The sequence below is a fragment of the Gopherus evgoodei genome, chromosome 2 (genome assembly GCF_007399415.2).
Source record: "Gopherus evgoodei ecotype Sinaloan lineage chromosome 2, rGopEvg1_v1.p, whole genome shotgun sequence".
Taxonomy (NCBI): domain Eukaryota; kingdom Metazoa; phylum Chordata; order Testudines; family Testudinidae; genus Gopherus; species Gopherus evgoodei.
Window position 1 is genome coordinate 257823702 of NC_044323.1, and position 16060 is coordinate 257839761.

Genomic DNA, 16060 nt, shown 5'->3' on the forward strand with positions numbered 1-16060 from the left:
GTGATAGGGTTTGGGGCAGTCATGGGACAGGGAACGGGGTGGTGGTTGAGGGGAGTCTCTGGGGGACAGTGAGGGAACAAGGAGTAGGATGGATTGGGGATTCTGAGGATGGTGGGAAGTTGGGCAGGACGTGGGTGGTAGCCGGATAGGGGGCAGGGCCAGGCTGTTTGGGAGGCACAGCCTTCCCTACCCTAAAGCTCATTCAGCAGTTTGAGGCTTGCAGAAGAGCCAAGCTGTTAGCTTTTCCATTAGGGCTACCATCCCTTTCACTTCTCAAATGCCAAATTATAATCTATATTTTATTTCAGTGCCATAGGGAGATTCATGTCAGGGGAGGGTAGGTCCATTTAAAATTAGCCACTGGGGAAGGGATCACATGAGAAGAGCAATATCCTTCCCAACCCTACCTCGTGGAGCCAGTCTCTGGAAACAGATAATTGCATGGTGGTTAAGTCCATTAATGGCAATTAGCCAGGATGGGTAAGGAATGGTATCCCTAGCCTCTGTTTGTCAGAGGGTGGAGATGGGTGGCAGAAGAGAGATCACTTGATCATTACCTGTTAGGTTTACTCCCTCCGGCACTTGGCATTGGCCACTGTCGGCAGACAGGATACTGGGCTGGATGGACCTTTGATCTGAATTAGGATGGCTGTTCATATGTTCTGAGCTAAATGAACCCAGAGTTATGGAGACAGATATAAGTCAAGGAAGCCAGCAGAGTATCAGAAACCTGGAAAAATCTCTGACTAAATGGGCTCAGGCGTTTGGTCACAAGCTGAGGTGGTTCAAAAGTTTTGGATCTTTTTAAGCAGAATTTTTTTTATTGTTTCTTTAAACAATCAAACACAGCAAGCAGCAGATATTTGGCCACACGCTTCTGAAACCCCAAACCATATTCAGGTTTTAGCAGACTAATTTCAGCTTTTCAATTAAAAAAACCACAACAAATTTTGAAGGAAAGCAGACATTGTGATTTTCTTCTGCTTTTTAAAAACCCCTAATTTTCAATCCAGAAGAAGTTTTGATGGAAAATATTTGTCCAACCCTTTTAATGAGCTTTAGTGCCTTTTAGCACTAGCTGGTGCTGGGAACCAGTGATACCTTGTAAAGAAGTTCTCTCAAAACTGGCTTTGTGCCGTGATGCAGGTTTATTTTTCCCAGGGCCGCCCCTGGGGGGTGGGGAGCCATTGGGGCAATTTGCGCTGGGCCCCGCAGGGGCCACCATGAGAATATAGTATTTTGTAGTATTGCAATTTTTTTATGGAAGGGGCCCCTGAAATTGCTTTGCCCCAGACCCCCTGAATCCTCTGGGCGGCTCTGAGCTGGTGCGTCTCGTTTTACACTTAGATGGTAAGCTCTTTGGGACAGGGACTGGTTTTGTTCTGTGTTTGTACAGTGCTTAGCACAGTGGGGACTGAAGCACTACAGTAATACAAATAAATAATAACAATAATAATTAGCTTTTTTTCTTAGTTTCCTTGATATGGTCCATTGAGTAAGGAGTTTTCTGGCATGGTGTTTTGTTCATAGAACCTGTGTATTCTCCAAGACCAGTACTATCCCGATGAATGATGTCTTGCATTTGCCACATGCCTGTCTACCCTCCCGAACTGTTTCGTGGGAGCCATCAGAATCTCCTTCCAGGAGAGATTTCATAACACATAGTAGGATCTCTGGCCCAGTAAGCCATGGAATCATGGAGTTGAAAGAGAGAAAATGGGGAGTTCATGGAATACAGTACTGCAGACACCCACTCCATGGCTGCCCCCTACCCTGATTCAGCCATTCCCCACTCATAGATCAGGGTTTCCAGACTGCGTCTGGGGTGGGCTATGTGGGTTAAGGTGAGGAATGAAACACTGTAGGGGTAGTAGCACTCCCCGTTTCTGTGCCCAGATCTAAAAGGAGTTCACATCCACCACCCATAGAAGCAAAGGGAACAGTTTGACCTACCTGTACTGGGAGGCTCTTTCTTTTGGATTTAGAATAGGGAGACGCTGTCACCTTCAAAACACTGTCTTCAGTGTTCGTGGTTTGAACCAAATAGATTTGGGAAAGAGAAGAAATATGTGGATATATCCATTTAAACATTGACTGACTTTGATTATTGTAAAATATTTGAAAATCACAACATTGTTTATATGAATTTTAAAATGCCATTTTCTCTGGTTTATTTAGCATTTTTTAGATCTCAGCTGAGCCGTAAGTAACTTCTTTACCATGGGTCTCAGAATTATGCCTATTCGGCAGCAAGTAGTAACTGGTTCAACATGAGCTGTTTCTTGTATAAACATACAAAAGGCTTGACCTAGACTAAATCAATTTAAAAAGAAAAACATTAAATCTATGTTTCCTGTTACATGCTTAAGGTATTCTTTGGTTTCTTATGATTTTACTGTATTACTGACCAACTATCGTAGGCTTTAGTTTATCCTCCTACACCACCAGCTGAACAGTTCAAATGGGATGGTGGAGTTATTTTCGAAAGGGCAAAACAATGACAATTATAACTCCTACATTGCATTTCAGCTGGTGAAGCAGGTTTTATGCTAGGGGTACGGAAGTCATATGAATCTTGGCTTACTCTTTTTCCTGATTTCAATTGCTAGAAGGGTTTCAAAAGCAGCAAAACGAAAAAAGAGTGCAAAGTTCATAGAATTTGGAACCATGTATATTCAAGACAAAGTCAATTGTAATACATTTTAACTTATCTGGTCCATTCAGGAAGTATACTGAATAAAATCAGGGTGTTATTCATGTAAGTAATTGACAGAGAAACCCATGAGTTTTTATTTATAAATGTGTATGTATACATTTAGTTGGAAAAATTAGAAGCTATTTTTTTCCTCTTAGTATAAACTGACGCAATTCACTTTCAGATTGGTAATCAGTGATTAGCAAAATGTAACCAGCCATTAATGTGTTAGTTCTTCTGATTCTTTTATAAAAGTCCTTGAAAGTACACCTCATGTGGTTGTACTGTTTTAGTTGTAGCAAAGGTTGGGTATCTCAACTCACGTCATTTGCATGACTTACTTTCATAAGTGGTTTGCAAAAGCAATTTGGACTCATTCTTTGCATAGGCAGGTTAGGCTTTTTCAGCTACAATAATGGAGTAATGTGCATATATGCTTTGAAAAGAGCCCTTAAATAACCCATCATGCAAAGCAATACAAGCTAGCAACCCTGGGGAAAAATAACCCCAAGCATACATAGTCATTGAGAAGGAAGTGCCTAGAAAGCTGAAATACTGAGACACCTCTCAAGATGATGATAGTGGACAGAAAGTTAGTTTACAGTGTGATATGACAGCAAAAAAACAAACAAAATTAGGGCTGCATACACAGAGGCACCATGCCATGAAATAGGGTGAGCATGCAGTGTTTTATATTGTAGTTCTGGTCTGAACACATCTGGGATATTATATATGCCTCTGGGCCCCACCTTAACAGAAAGTTATTAATCATCTGGAGGGGTTCAGAGAAAAGTAACAAAAGTAGAGGCTGGAAGGATTGATTTACAGTGTGAGAAGTGAGTTTTAAAAGAACTGCTTTTGTATGGAATGGTTAAGAAGTGAGAAAATTGGGAGGGTTGCAGAAACATAAGAATCTACTAATATTTCAAAGGTGCACATGTGAAGGATGGAAAGGAATTATTTAGGTTGTTACATGGAGTATTGCTAGGAGTAATAGGTTGCAATTAAGACAGAGAAAATGTTGCTTGAGTATCAGCATGATAGTGACATATATCAGGGTGTGGAATAGTCTCCTGTGGGAAGTGGTACAAACATCATTGCTTAAGACTGAATTGAATGAAATGCTAGAAAAAAGGTAGTATGGGAACAATTTTGTATTGACGGTGGAACAGACTGGTTGTCCAATGGGTCTTTTTTCTATCTCTAGCTTGTTTGATTCTATGAATAGTAGTCATGCCTGTTCATTGTACCAGGAGATAAATGCCAGGAAGTTAGTTAATTTTTATTTATATTGAGATAAGTAAATCTAGTCATAACACAAAATAAGGGCCAAATTCACCTTGGCCAGCACAATGAGGAGTTGCAGGGACACTTTCAGAATGCATCTATTGCTCCAATAATCCTGTTGGCCAGGAATGATTGTGCAGCACAAACTTGGGAAATGCAATGCTGAGTGTAGTTTATTCCTTTTCTGAAAAGAAGTAACTGCACTCTTAGCAGCTGTATGATACCAAGTGCCTCCGATTGAGGGGCTGAACTGTCTGTTAATCGACAGACCACATCTTGAATTCCTTTTCCTTCTGCTTTCTTAAGTGTTGGGAAAAGATCCTGTCCTCCTGCTTGCACTGCAAAAGGAAGAAAGTTTTCTACAACCTCCTTCCTGTTTTCCCCTCTGCAGCACAGGCATGGTCTAATCCTAAGGTTTTCTCACTTTATAATAATAAGCTAGGGAAGCAATTTGGAAAGCAAGAAAATAAATATATTCTGATCCTATATGAGGCGTTCAGGGGACATAATTTTTGTGAAGAACCCCTTTTAGTATCAAACTTCCTTCAGATGTTGCCTTGTGTTCTTTCTACTCTGTTTTCTCACTTATGCATCTAATTTATCTAGTGAGTGTTTTGGAATGAAGGACAATCGAAATAAAAATGGCCTTTAGCGCAAGCATGTCAAATCTTCATTAAATTTTTAGATCTTATACTTGCAGTTGCATAGAATCTTTCAGATGTGAAGTAATAAAGATGAGCTTTAGCTAAAGCACAAGTGTGTTGCTTAATAGTCCTCTAAAAATAGACAGCAGTAGCAAAAGAAGAAAAAATGTGTGGGAAATAATTTATTTTTGTTTAAATCTGTCTATAAATGAAAGATAATTAAAACACCATATTGTACTGTACTTTCTTTTTGCTCCTTTTTGCATTTTTCATTTCTTTTAACCTCCTGGTTGGAAATACAGAGCGCAAATGTTTTTTATCTGGTGTCTCTGGCAGTAAAAATACTGATTGAAAAATGTGCTTTTTGGAATTGGATTGCAGAGGACGGGAGAAGAAGGATTTCACTATGCCAGTAAACTAAATTACCATATGTTGTATTTATATTTTTAGAGAAATCTAAACACATGGACTTCACAGGATTTGTCTCTTGCTGCTTTTATTTTAGCTAATATTTCCCCAAATATAAGCTCCAGTCTTTATTTGGATTAAACAAAGCAAATAATCAAGTTATCATATGACCCAATGTCATTTGGTAATTTGTAATATGAATCATTGTACATATATTCATGAAACTGTGCCTTGCAAGAGAAATAAATTTCATCATTGTTGTTATGGATTACACTTCTCAGGAGAGAGGGTTAACAAGAGCACTCTGAGTTTTAAAGATCACAGCATATTTATCTCTGGCGACATAGATTGTATGCAGTATACTTTTGCTTAAATTTTGAAGAAAAATATAGGACTACTGCACAGTGCCAGTGCATTGCATAAACATGAATGATTTGTCCAAAACAGTAGGCCCTATGACCGTTCATATAGACACACATGTTTTGTCGTGTTTGTGTAAAACTTTAGTTTCTTAACACCAATGATTACATATTTTTTTTAATTGATCAGTTATATGCGAAGATCAGAAACTATGTGAATGGGAAACTCTAGCTTAAAATATGTAATGGGTAAATTCATGAGGAAGAGATTACAAATTGGCATTGTGCCTTTTAAGGGAAAATTGTAGGAATATCTGTTTCACCTTATTTTCTGGTGTATTTTAAAACTAGTATTAAATTCAGTTACACCTTTTTATTACATTATTAAATGAACAGCTTCCATTACTCTATATAGTTTCAAGATAGAGTGGGCCAGCTGATTCCTCTAAAGAGTCTCCACTGATCTTTAGGAGAAGTCTGAAGACAATTGGTGATACAATTATTGTCAGAGGATTACTGTATTGCCTTCATAATTGTCTCAGCTGCGTCCTCTGGTCCAGAAAACTCTTTAATGTGTTGCTGAACATGGGTTTCTTTACATATATTTAAAGTACTGAATAATAAACTGAAAAATGCAACGCCGCAGAACCTTGCATTAGCCACACATTAAATAATTTGCTCAAAATGTTGCTCTTTGTTTCCTCATTTGTCAGCAAACTTTTAATAACAAAACATTTTAATGAAATCTCATATTACTATGTTTAAATCATTTTTACACAAGAAGGCATATTATGAAAATTTTACTTGTACCTTTAGGGACTTATTAGCGAGTGCTGTGAATGGTTAAAACTAAATGTGTCCAAATAAATTAACAAAATACATTTTGAAATGTCCTTACTACTTTTATTCTTTCATGGATGTGCTAAACTTGAACAGATTAGCTCATAGTGGAGTTTCTTATAGTACTCTACTGCATTCTGGTTGCAGAACACTTTTGGGTGACTTTGATAGTATATTTGCAAAACACTCTGGCTGGAATTTTCAAAGGGGCCTAAGGAAGTTAAGCACCTAAGACTTTCCATAGGATTTGGGTACCTTGCTACTTTGGACTCCTTGGAAAATACCAGCTTCCCTTTTTTATAAGCTTCTAGTTCTATATAGTCTTCTAAAAGTTTAAGTAATTAAGTATACACTTAATATATCTTCTTGCTATAGGGTCATATCCTGAAGTCCTTACTGAGAGCTTGATTCTGCCATCCTTACTCACATTTAATTTTTCCTTATTTCTACTGTTTTCAGTGAGGCTTCTCATACAGGCCCAATCCAAAGTGACTTCCCATTGACTTCAATGGCTCAGCCTATGATATGGTACTACTGAACATAAGAGTGGCAGAATTGAGCCCTCCTAACTTGTTGTGGGAAAATACCCGTTGAGGTTAATAGGAATTTTCCAGATGATGATCGTTAGTATTTAGACCACATTTATAGCACTGAACAGAGTGGCAACTTTCTTTAACAAGCAAAAATCTTTGTATCATTATAGGAGAGCACTGAATTTGGGAATTCTTCGAGACCCTGGATCAGAGGTTGAAGACAGACAATACCAAATAGATCTGCAGTCTATCAACATTGGTACTGCGCAGTGGGGTCAGCTGAAACCAGAGAAGGACAATAGTAAAGGTGTGCTGACAGAGAGTGAAAGAAATTCTCAAAACCCAGCGCTTGAATGGAATATGGCCAGTAGGTAAGGAAATAATTCAAAACTTTGTGTCTTTCAGACAAAAAACATTGAGGATCAAATCTAGAGTATGCCTGATCAAAGTATTTTTTCACTGTTTTTACTTTGCGTTGCAAATATTTTCTATGAAATAGAGTTTTGAATTGTATGTTTGAAACTGTTATTTGTGTTATTGTTACACTGTAATTATTGCATAGGTCTTTTGTTTGTCTATTTTCCTTAGAAATTCCTTTTTTTGAATGGCTTATTATATGGCCATAGAAAATAGCTCCAGGAGGAGACTTGGCATTCAAGTTCTTAGGCTAGGAACAATGATTTGGGGTTTTTTGTTTCCTTTGTTTGTATTTTTACCAAGTTTGAATAAAGCAGTTTAGACATTTCTAAGTTAGGAAAAGATAAAGTAGAATTTTTTCTATTGGCTCCTAAATTGTTTTTTTGCTTCTGTAAGGGAAAGCAACTGCATTTGTAGAATAACGCATTTCAGCTGATTTGTCCATAATGTGGACTTTAAGATATGCAAAAGAGACTTCCAGCTGAAATAGGTTTAGCACAGTTACTCCTGGATTGCCCACTGGGAGACTTCCATTTGGCTCACCTGCTAATATTGCTTCCAGTGGACTTTAAGGATCTTGTTCTGCATAGTAATGAGTCCAGCATGAGATGGGAGACTTTGCTGTGGGTTAAATTTAAGGATATAATGTAGCTACACATAGTAGATACAGCATAAATACATTTGCTTGGTATTTAAAATTTAAAAAGAGATACCTTAATTACTATGAATTAATTAGTCATCACAGTTTTGTTGCATTCCATGTATTTGCATTATAATGGCTAATATACAGTGCTTTTGAAATTCATACCGAGATGAATTTATTTTCTCATGAATGAGCATGTTACAATGCGTACTTTCATTATTCTGTGATTCATGCAGCATCTACCCTCGTGTTGCTCTTGTAACTCAATTGACTTCCATTGTGTTGTTTACGTGCAACTGAGGGTAGAATGTGAATATGATATTTGAGAATCTAAAGTTTGGAAATACCTGAAAACATATTGAAAAGAGGTACAGCAGAGAAAATGAAGAGATGAAATGGTTGATATTTATTGAGAAAGGGTTTGTTTGTTTGTCTGTCTATCTACTCGGACTTTTTATGCTTTTATTTCTTAACTGTAATTGAGATGAGGATTAAATCTTTTTGAAAACAACATGAAAATGATTAGAGAGACGAGAGGGTGAGATAATATCTTTCAAAAACTTGTCTCTCTCCCCAAACGAAGTTGGTCCAATAAAAGATATTACCTCACCCACCTGTCTCTCTAATATCTTGGGACCAACACAGCTACAACATCACTGTAATAACTGTATACATGAAAATGATTAGATATACCAGAGATAGATTAATAGGCATTAGAATACTAGACAGGGAGAAGAGGAGAGACAAAGTGACAAAAGCACAGCATAATTCAAGCTCTACCTTCACTCCTACCAAGTTTTGCATGGATCTGAGAGTGCTGTGACAGACTAGTGGGAAAATCACCTTAGGATTTTACTCTGCCCCATAGGACCAATTACACCACAGCTGTATATAGCATTCTGGAATGCCTGTGATTAATTTTGAAGTTTTAAAACATATGAAAACTTTGTTTTACTTCTAAAATGCCTATTTAGTCATCTGAAAAACAGAGTGATGATTTTAGAACAGCCAAAGGTTTATGCTTCAGAGTGAAGGAAGTTGGTATGGTAGCCAGGAGCAAGTGCTCACAGCTCATTTTGAAGTGTTTGTACTTAAAAAGGCCTGTTTGTCCAAGTTCAAAGACAATTTTTTCAAGCAAAACCACATTTTTCAAATTTCTCTGGAACTTGTTCAATCCATATTCAGCACATGCATGGCTTTGTGGGTCCCAGAATTGAGATTCTTCCCCAGTGGAGAGGGTGGTTTCTCAAAGACAATGAAGAGGGATTGGAGAAAAGATAGCAGTTCAGTTTTTGCCAAGAGGATGTCCAGAAAGATGATATACAAGCCATAGCAAATGGAGAGGGGTCAGGAATGGGCAGGCATATCTGAGTGTTATCAGCAGTGAAGTGATAAAAGACTACGGAAGTAGATGAGGCCACTCTGAGTGAGTGTAAGGGATAATCGTGGACAGATCCCTGGGGAACAGCAAAAAGATAGAGGGAGCAGAAAGAAGAAGGTCCACTGAAAGTAATGATGAAGGGGCAGGAACAGAATAGGGGAGGTGCAGTAATAACGTCTGCTAGTTATTCATTTATAAGGCATCATAGTTGGTTTCCTGTCTTTTGAAACATTAATTCTTCTTCGGGTGATTGTTCATGTCCATTCCAAGCAGGTGTGTGTGCACCACGTGCACGCCAGCCGGAAGATTTTCCCTTAGCAGCGTCTGTAGGGTCGGCCTTGGTGACCCCTGGAGTGGCGCCTCCATGGTGCCTTATACAGGGGCCTGCCGACCCTCCACCCCCTCAGTTCCTTCTTACCGCCAGTGACGACTAGCTGGAACTTTTGCTCGCTCTTACAGCAAGCTGTAAGCAAGCTGAGATGGAAGAAAACAAAGTAAGAGGGGATACAGCCGTGGACAGAAGAATTGACATAAGGAGGAAGGGTAGTGTAGATGCCAGTCTAACAGGTAATGCTGGTGATAGAATGTCTGTGCATAACCGGGTAAAGAATGTCAGTGAAGCCAAACGGCAAAAATTAAGATGTCTGTACACTAATGTGAGGAGCCTAGGTAACAAAATGGAGGAACTAGAGCTACTGGTGCAAGAAGTGAAACTGGATATTATAGGGGTAACAGAAACATGGTGGAATAGTAGTCATGACTGGAGTACAGGTATTGAAGGCTGTGTGCTGTTTAGGAAAGACAGAAATAAAGGCAAAGGTGGTGGAGTAGCATTGTATATCAATGATGAGGTTAACTGTAAAGAAATAAGAAATGATAGAATGGATAAGACAGACTCTGTCTGGGCAAAAATCACACTGGGAAAGAAAGCTACTAGAGCCTCCCCTGAGATAGTGCTTGGGGTGTGCTACAGACCGCTAGGATCTGATTTGGATATGAATAGAGACCTCTTTAATGTTTTTAATGAAGTAAACACTAATGGGAATTGTGTGATCATGGGAGACTTTAACTTCCCAGATATAGACTGAAGGACAAGTGCTAGTAAGAATAATAGGGCTCAGATTTTTCTGGATGTGATAGCTGATGGATTTCTTCACCAAGTAGTTGAAGAACCAACAAGAGGGGATGCCATTTTAGATTTGGTTTTAGTGAGTAGTGAGGACCTCATAGAAGAAATGGTTGTAGGGGACAACCTTGGTTCGAGTGATCATGAGCTAATTCAGTTCAAACTAGATGGAAGAATAAACAAAAATAGATCTGGGACTAGGGTTTTTGACTTCAAAGGGGCTAACTTTAAAGAATTAAGGCAATTAGTTAGGGAAGTGGATTGGACTGAAGAACTTGTGGATCTAAATGTGGAGGAGGCCTGGAATTACTTTAAGTCGAAGCTGCAGAAACTATCAGAAGCCTGCATCCCAAGAAAGGGGGAAAAAACCATAGGCAGGAGTTGTAGACCAAGCTGGATGAGCAAGCATCTCAGAGAGATGATTAAGAAAAAGCAGAAAGCCTACAAGGAGTGGAAGATGGGCCGGATTAGCAAGGAAAGCTACCTTAGTGAGGTCAGAACATGTAAGGATAAAGTGAGAAAGGCAAAAGCCATGTAGAGTTGGACCTTGCAAAGGGAATTAAAACCAATAGTAAAAGGTTCTATAGCTATATAAGTAAGAAGAAAACAAAGAAAGAAGAAGTGGGACCACTAAACACTGAGGATGGAGTGGAGGTTAAGGATAACCTAGGCATGGCCCAATATCTAAATAAATACTTTGCCTCGGTCTTTAATAAGGCTAATGAGGAGCTTAGGGATAATGGAAGGATGACAAATGGGAATGAGGATATGGAGGTAAGATATTACCACATCTGAGGTAGAAGCCAAACTTGAACAGCTTAATGGGAAAAAAATTGGAGGGCCCAGATAATCTTCATCCAAGAATATTAAAGGAACTGGCGCATGAAATTGCAAGCCCATTAGCAAGAATTTTTAATGAATCAGTAAACTCAGGGGTTGTACCGTACGACTGGAGAATTGCTAACATAGTTCCTATTTTTAAGAAAGGGGAAAAAAGTGATCTGAGTAACTATAGGCCTGTTAGTTTGACATCTGTAGTATGTAAGGTCTTGGAAAAAATTTTGAAGGAGAAAGTAGTTAAGGACATTGAGGTCAGTGGTAATTGGGACAAATTACAACATGGTTTTACAAAAGGTAGATCGTGCCAAACCAACCTAATCTCCTTCTTTGAGAAGGTGACAGATTATTTAGACAAAGAAAATGCAGAAGATCTAATTTACCTCGATTTCAGTAAGGCATTTGACATGGTTCCACATGGGGAATTATTAGTTATATTGGAAAAGATGGGGATCAATATGAAAATTGAAAGGTGGATAAGGAACTGGTTAAAGGGGAGACTATAGCGGGTCGTACTGAAGGGTGAACTGTCAGGCTGGAAGGAGGTTACTAGTGGAGTTCCTCAAGGATCAGTTTTGGGACCAATCATATTTAACCTTTTTATTACTGACCTTGGCACAGAAAGCGGGAATGTGCTAATAAAGTTTGCAGATGACACAAAACTGGGAGGTATTGCTAACACAGAGAAGGACCGGGATATCATACAGGAAGATCTGGATGACCTTGTAAACTGGAGTAATAGTAATAGGATGAAATTTAATAGTGAAAAGTACAAGGTCATGCATTTAGGGATTAATAATAAGAATTTTAGTTATAAATTGGGGACGCATCAGTTGGAAGCAACAGAGGAGGAGAAGGACCTTGGAGTACCGGTTGATCACAGGATGACTATGAGCCGCCAATGTGATATGGCCGTTAAAAAAGCTAATGCAGTGTTAGGATGCATTAGGCGAGGTATTTCCAGCAAATATAAGGAGGTGTTAGTACCATTATATAAGGCACTGGTGAGACCTCATCTGGAATACTGTGTGCAGTTCTGGTCTCCCATGTTTAAGAAGGATGAATTCAAACTGGAACAGGTTCAGAGACGGGCTACTAGGATGATCCGAGGAATGGAAAGCCTGTCTTATAAAAGGAGACTGAAAGAGCTTGGCTTGTTTAGCCTAACCAAAAAAAGGTTGAGGGGGGATATGCTTGCTCTTTATAAATATATCAGAGGGATTAATATTAGGGAGGGAGAGGAATTATTTAAGCTTAGTACCAATGTAGACACAAGAACAAATGGGTATAAACTGGACACTAGGAAATTTAGACTTGAAATTAGACGAAGGTTTCTAACCATTAGAGGAGTGAAGTTCTGGAACAGCCTTCCAAGGGGAATAGTGAGGGCAAAAGACATATCTGGCTTTAAGGCTAAGCTTGATAAGTTTATGGAAGGGATGGTATGATGGGATAGCTTAATTTTGGCAATTGATCTTTGATTATCAGCAGGTAAGTATGCTAGTGGTCTGTGATGGGATGTTCGATGGGATGGGATCTGAGTTACTGCAGAGAATTCTTTCCTGAGTGCTGGCTGGTGAGTCTTGCCCACATGGTCAGGGTTTAGCTGATCACCATATTTGGGGTCGGGAAGGAATTTTCCTCCGGGGCAGATTGGCAGAGGCCCTGGAGGTTTTTTGCCTTCCTCTGCAGCATGGGGCATGGGTCACTTGCTGGTGGATTCTCTGCAGCTTTGAGGTCTTCAAACCGCAATTTGAAGACTTCAGTAACTCAGACATAGGTTAGGGGTTTGTTACAGAAGTGGATGGGTAGGATTCTGTGGCCTGCTTTGTGCAGGAGGTCAAACTAGATGATCATATTGGTCCCTTCTGACCCTAAAGTCTATGAGTCTAAGCATAACAGTGTCCCTTTTAAGTGTATATAGTTATTCCCTCTCTCATAGTTTAGAGTTAGTGTTAGATAGTTAATAGCTTGGGGAGTTTTCCCCCAACGTACTCGTCGCCCCACTGGGGCATGCCCAGGTCCCCAGCGTTTAAACACTGCAAGGACTGTGGGAAGTTTATGCCAAAGAGTGACCTGCACTCTTCCTGCTTAAGGTGCCTTGGAGAGAGCCACCAGAGAGACTGGTGCAGTATCTGCAGGGGATTCCGTCCCAGGACTCTTAGGAACAGAGAGCAGAGACTCAAAGTGTTCCTGATGGAGGCAGCCTTACAGCCACACTCGGACCCCGAGCTGCCCGACCCGGCGTCCAGCACCTCTTCCTCGGTGCGCAGCATCTGGGAATCGCTAGCAAGTCAGGAGGCCCAGTCTAAGACTTCTAAGTCCCGGTACCAGGGAGAAACGGGCCATAGAAAATGGGCCTCCATGAGGCACCGATCACCATCTCCAGTGCCCACAAAGAAAAAGAGGCCGGTGGAGGGCCGATCACCCCATCAGGGCCTTAAAAGGCTGGCGGCGTCCATGAGTGCAGTGGGACAAGCTGTGCCACATTTGCATCCTCCCATGGTTCCATCGACTCCCGCCCTGGTGGGGGTGCGATCAAGTTCGGACCAGTCGAGGTCCCTGGACCTCAACGAGGATGTGTGTTTTCCATCAATGCTGGAGGCGTTCGAAGTGGCCCCTGACTTATTAAGCTTCCCGGTGCTGGCCTCCCCACACAGGTGGAAGGAGCCACAGAACATGGCCCGACCCCTGGGGCAAGCCAGCCATGATGTCGCCCCAGTTCCCACCCCACACTGCCCCTGTGGCGCCAGCACAAAGTGAGTTTTCAGCTATAGTGGAGGAGGGGAAGTTAATTTCCCTGGCATCCCTCCAAGCAGCCCTGGATGCGGCGGACGCAACCTCCCTCACACTGGCAACCAGGCTGGTTATGCGACGGGGAGCCTGGCTTCAGGTCTCAGGCCTTGCACATAAGGTCCAGCAGACCATCCAGGACCTCCCTTTCGAGGGACCTATTATGCTCTTCTCTGAAAAGACGGACAAGAAGCTCCATAGCTTAAAGGACTCAATGTCTACCCTACCCAATGTTGCAGGGCTTACACACCCCAGCCACCCAACATAGGCAATTCAGGCCGCAGCCAGCCCCGTGACCTTACCAGCTCCAAAACCACGCAGACGTCTCGTGTAGGCGGAGCAGAAATGGCAGAAGGAGGCAACAACAGCCCTCTGGCCAGTCGTCTGGCCAGCCGCAGCCCCCATCAGGGCCTAGATCCCAAATTTGATGGTGCGGTCGGGGACTACCTACCGGTCAGGACTCTGGATCCTACCAACCCTACCTTTTCGTCATGTCTGTCCCCCTTCTATTGTGCCTGGTCCCGAATCACATCGGACAGTTGGGTGCTCCACGTGGTAAAGAGGGGATATTCTATCCAGTTCTCCTCCCTCCTGCCCCACCAGCCCCGCTCCCCATCCCTCTTCAGGGACCTTTCTCACGAGCACTTCTAATTCAGGAAGTGCAGTCCCTCCTCGTAGTAGGGGCAGTGGAGGAAGTTCCTCAGGAACTCAGGGGCAGGGGTTTCTACTCCCGGTATTTCCTAATACCCAAGGTGAAAGGGGGCCTCAGACCTATTCTGGACTTGCGCCATCTGAACAAGTTTGTAAAGAAGCTCAAGTTCCATATGGTCTCCTTGTCTTCCATCATTCCCTTCATGGATCCAGGGGACTGGTACGCCGCCCTCGACTTAAAGGACGCATATTTTCATATTGCAGTAGTTCCTCAGCACAGGCATTACCTCAGATTCATCATGGGCAATGCCCATCTCCAGTTCATGGTCCTGCCTTTCGGCCTGTCAGCAGCCCCAAGCGTCTTCACAAAATGCATGGCAGTCGTGGCAGCCTACCTGCACAAGCATGGGATTCAAGTGTTCCCCTATCTGGACGATTGGCTCATCAAGGCCCACGCCAAGGCACAGGTGGAGGCTCAGGTAGTCTTCATCAGATGGACCTTCCTCGAGCTCAGTCTCCTGCTGAACAAGGTCAAGTCCACCCTCTCTCCCATCCAGAGGATAGAATTTATAGGGGCAGTTCTGGACTCGACGCAAGTGAGAGCGTACCTACCGGAGGCCAGGTTCCGGGCCCTGTCTGACATCATTCTCAGTCTCCAATGTTGCCTGGCCACCACAGCAAGAAACTGCCTCAAGTTGATGGGTCATATGGCTGCGTGCACCTATGTGGTGAACCACGCCAGGCTCAGGCTGCGCTCTCTCCAATCTTGGTTAGGGACTGTGTACAGACCAGCCAGGGATGTGCTGGACTCTTTGGTGACGCTTCCCAGAATGGTACTAGATTCCCTCCGGTGGTGGCTCGACCCACGGGAGGTCTGCGCGGGAGTACCCTTTATCAGCCCTCAGCCATCCCTGTCCTTGGTAACAGACATGTTGGATTTGGAGTGGGGAGCACATCTGGGGATCCTCAGGACTCAAGGCCTTTGGTCCCCAGCAGACCTCTCCCTGCACATCATTGTTAGGGAGCTACAAGCGGTGCATCTAGCCTGCCTGACCTTCAAATCTCACCTGGCAAGCAGGTGTGTTGCAGTCCTCACGGACGATACCTCGGCAATGTTCTATATCAACAGACAGCGGGGTGCACGCTCCTCTCCCCTATGCCAGGAAGCCTTCGCGTTATGGGATTTCCACATACAGAATGCAATTCACCTGACGGCATCCTACCTCCCAGGGGTGCAGAATGGACTGGCGGACGCCCTCAGCTGCTCATTCCATGGTCACAAGTGGTCCCTTCGCCAAGATGTAGCACACACACTCTTCTGTCTCTGGGGCTATCCCTACATAGACCTGTTTGCCTCAATGTTTCTGCTCCCTCATGGGGCGCAGTCCAGGGTCTCTGATGGATGCCTTCCTCATTCCATAGGAAAGCAGCCTGCTCTACACCTTC

At 42.2% G+C, this 16060-nt stretch overlaps 1 protein-coding gene across 5 annotated transcripts in view; it reads left to right on the forward strand.

Annotated features, from left to right (window-relative positions):
* Nucleotides 1-16060, forward strand: part of VPS13B (vacuolar protein sorting 13 homolog B) — a 928813-nt gene that overhangs the window by 646321 nt on the left and 266432 nt on the right. For all 5 annotated transcript variants that reach the window (XM_030553556.1, XM_030553553.1, XM_030553555.1 and 2 more), the window contains one exon: nt 6937-7137. In XM_030553556.1, coding sequence (XP_030409416.1) covers nt 6937-7137 — 201 coding nt within the window. The remainder of the gene's footprint in view (nt 1-6936; nt 7138-16060) is intronic.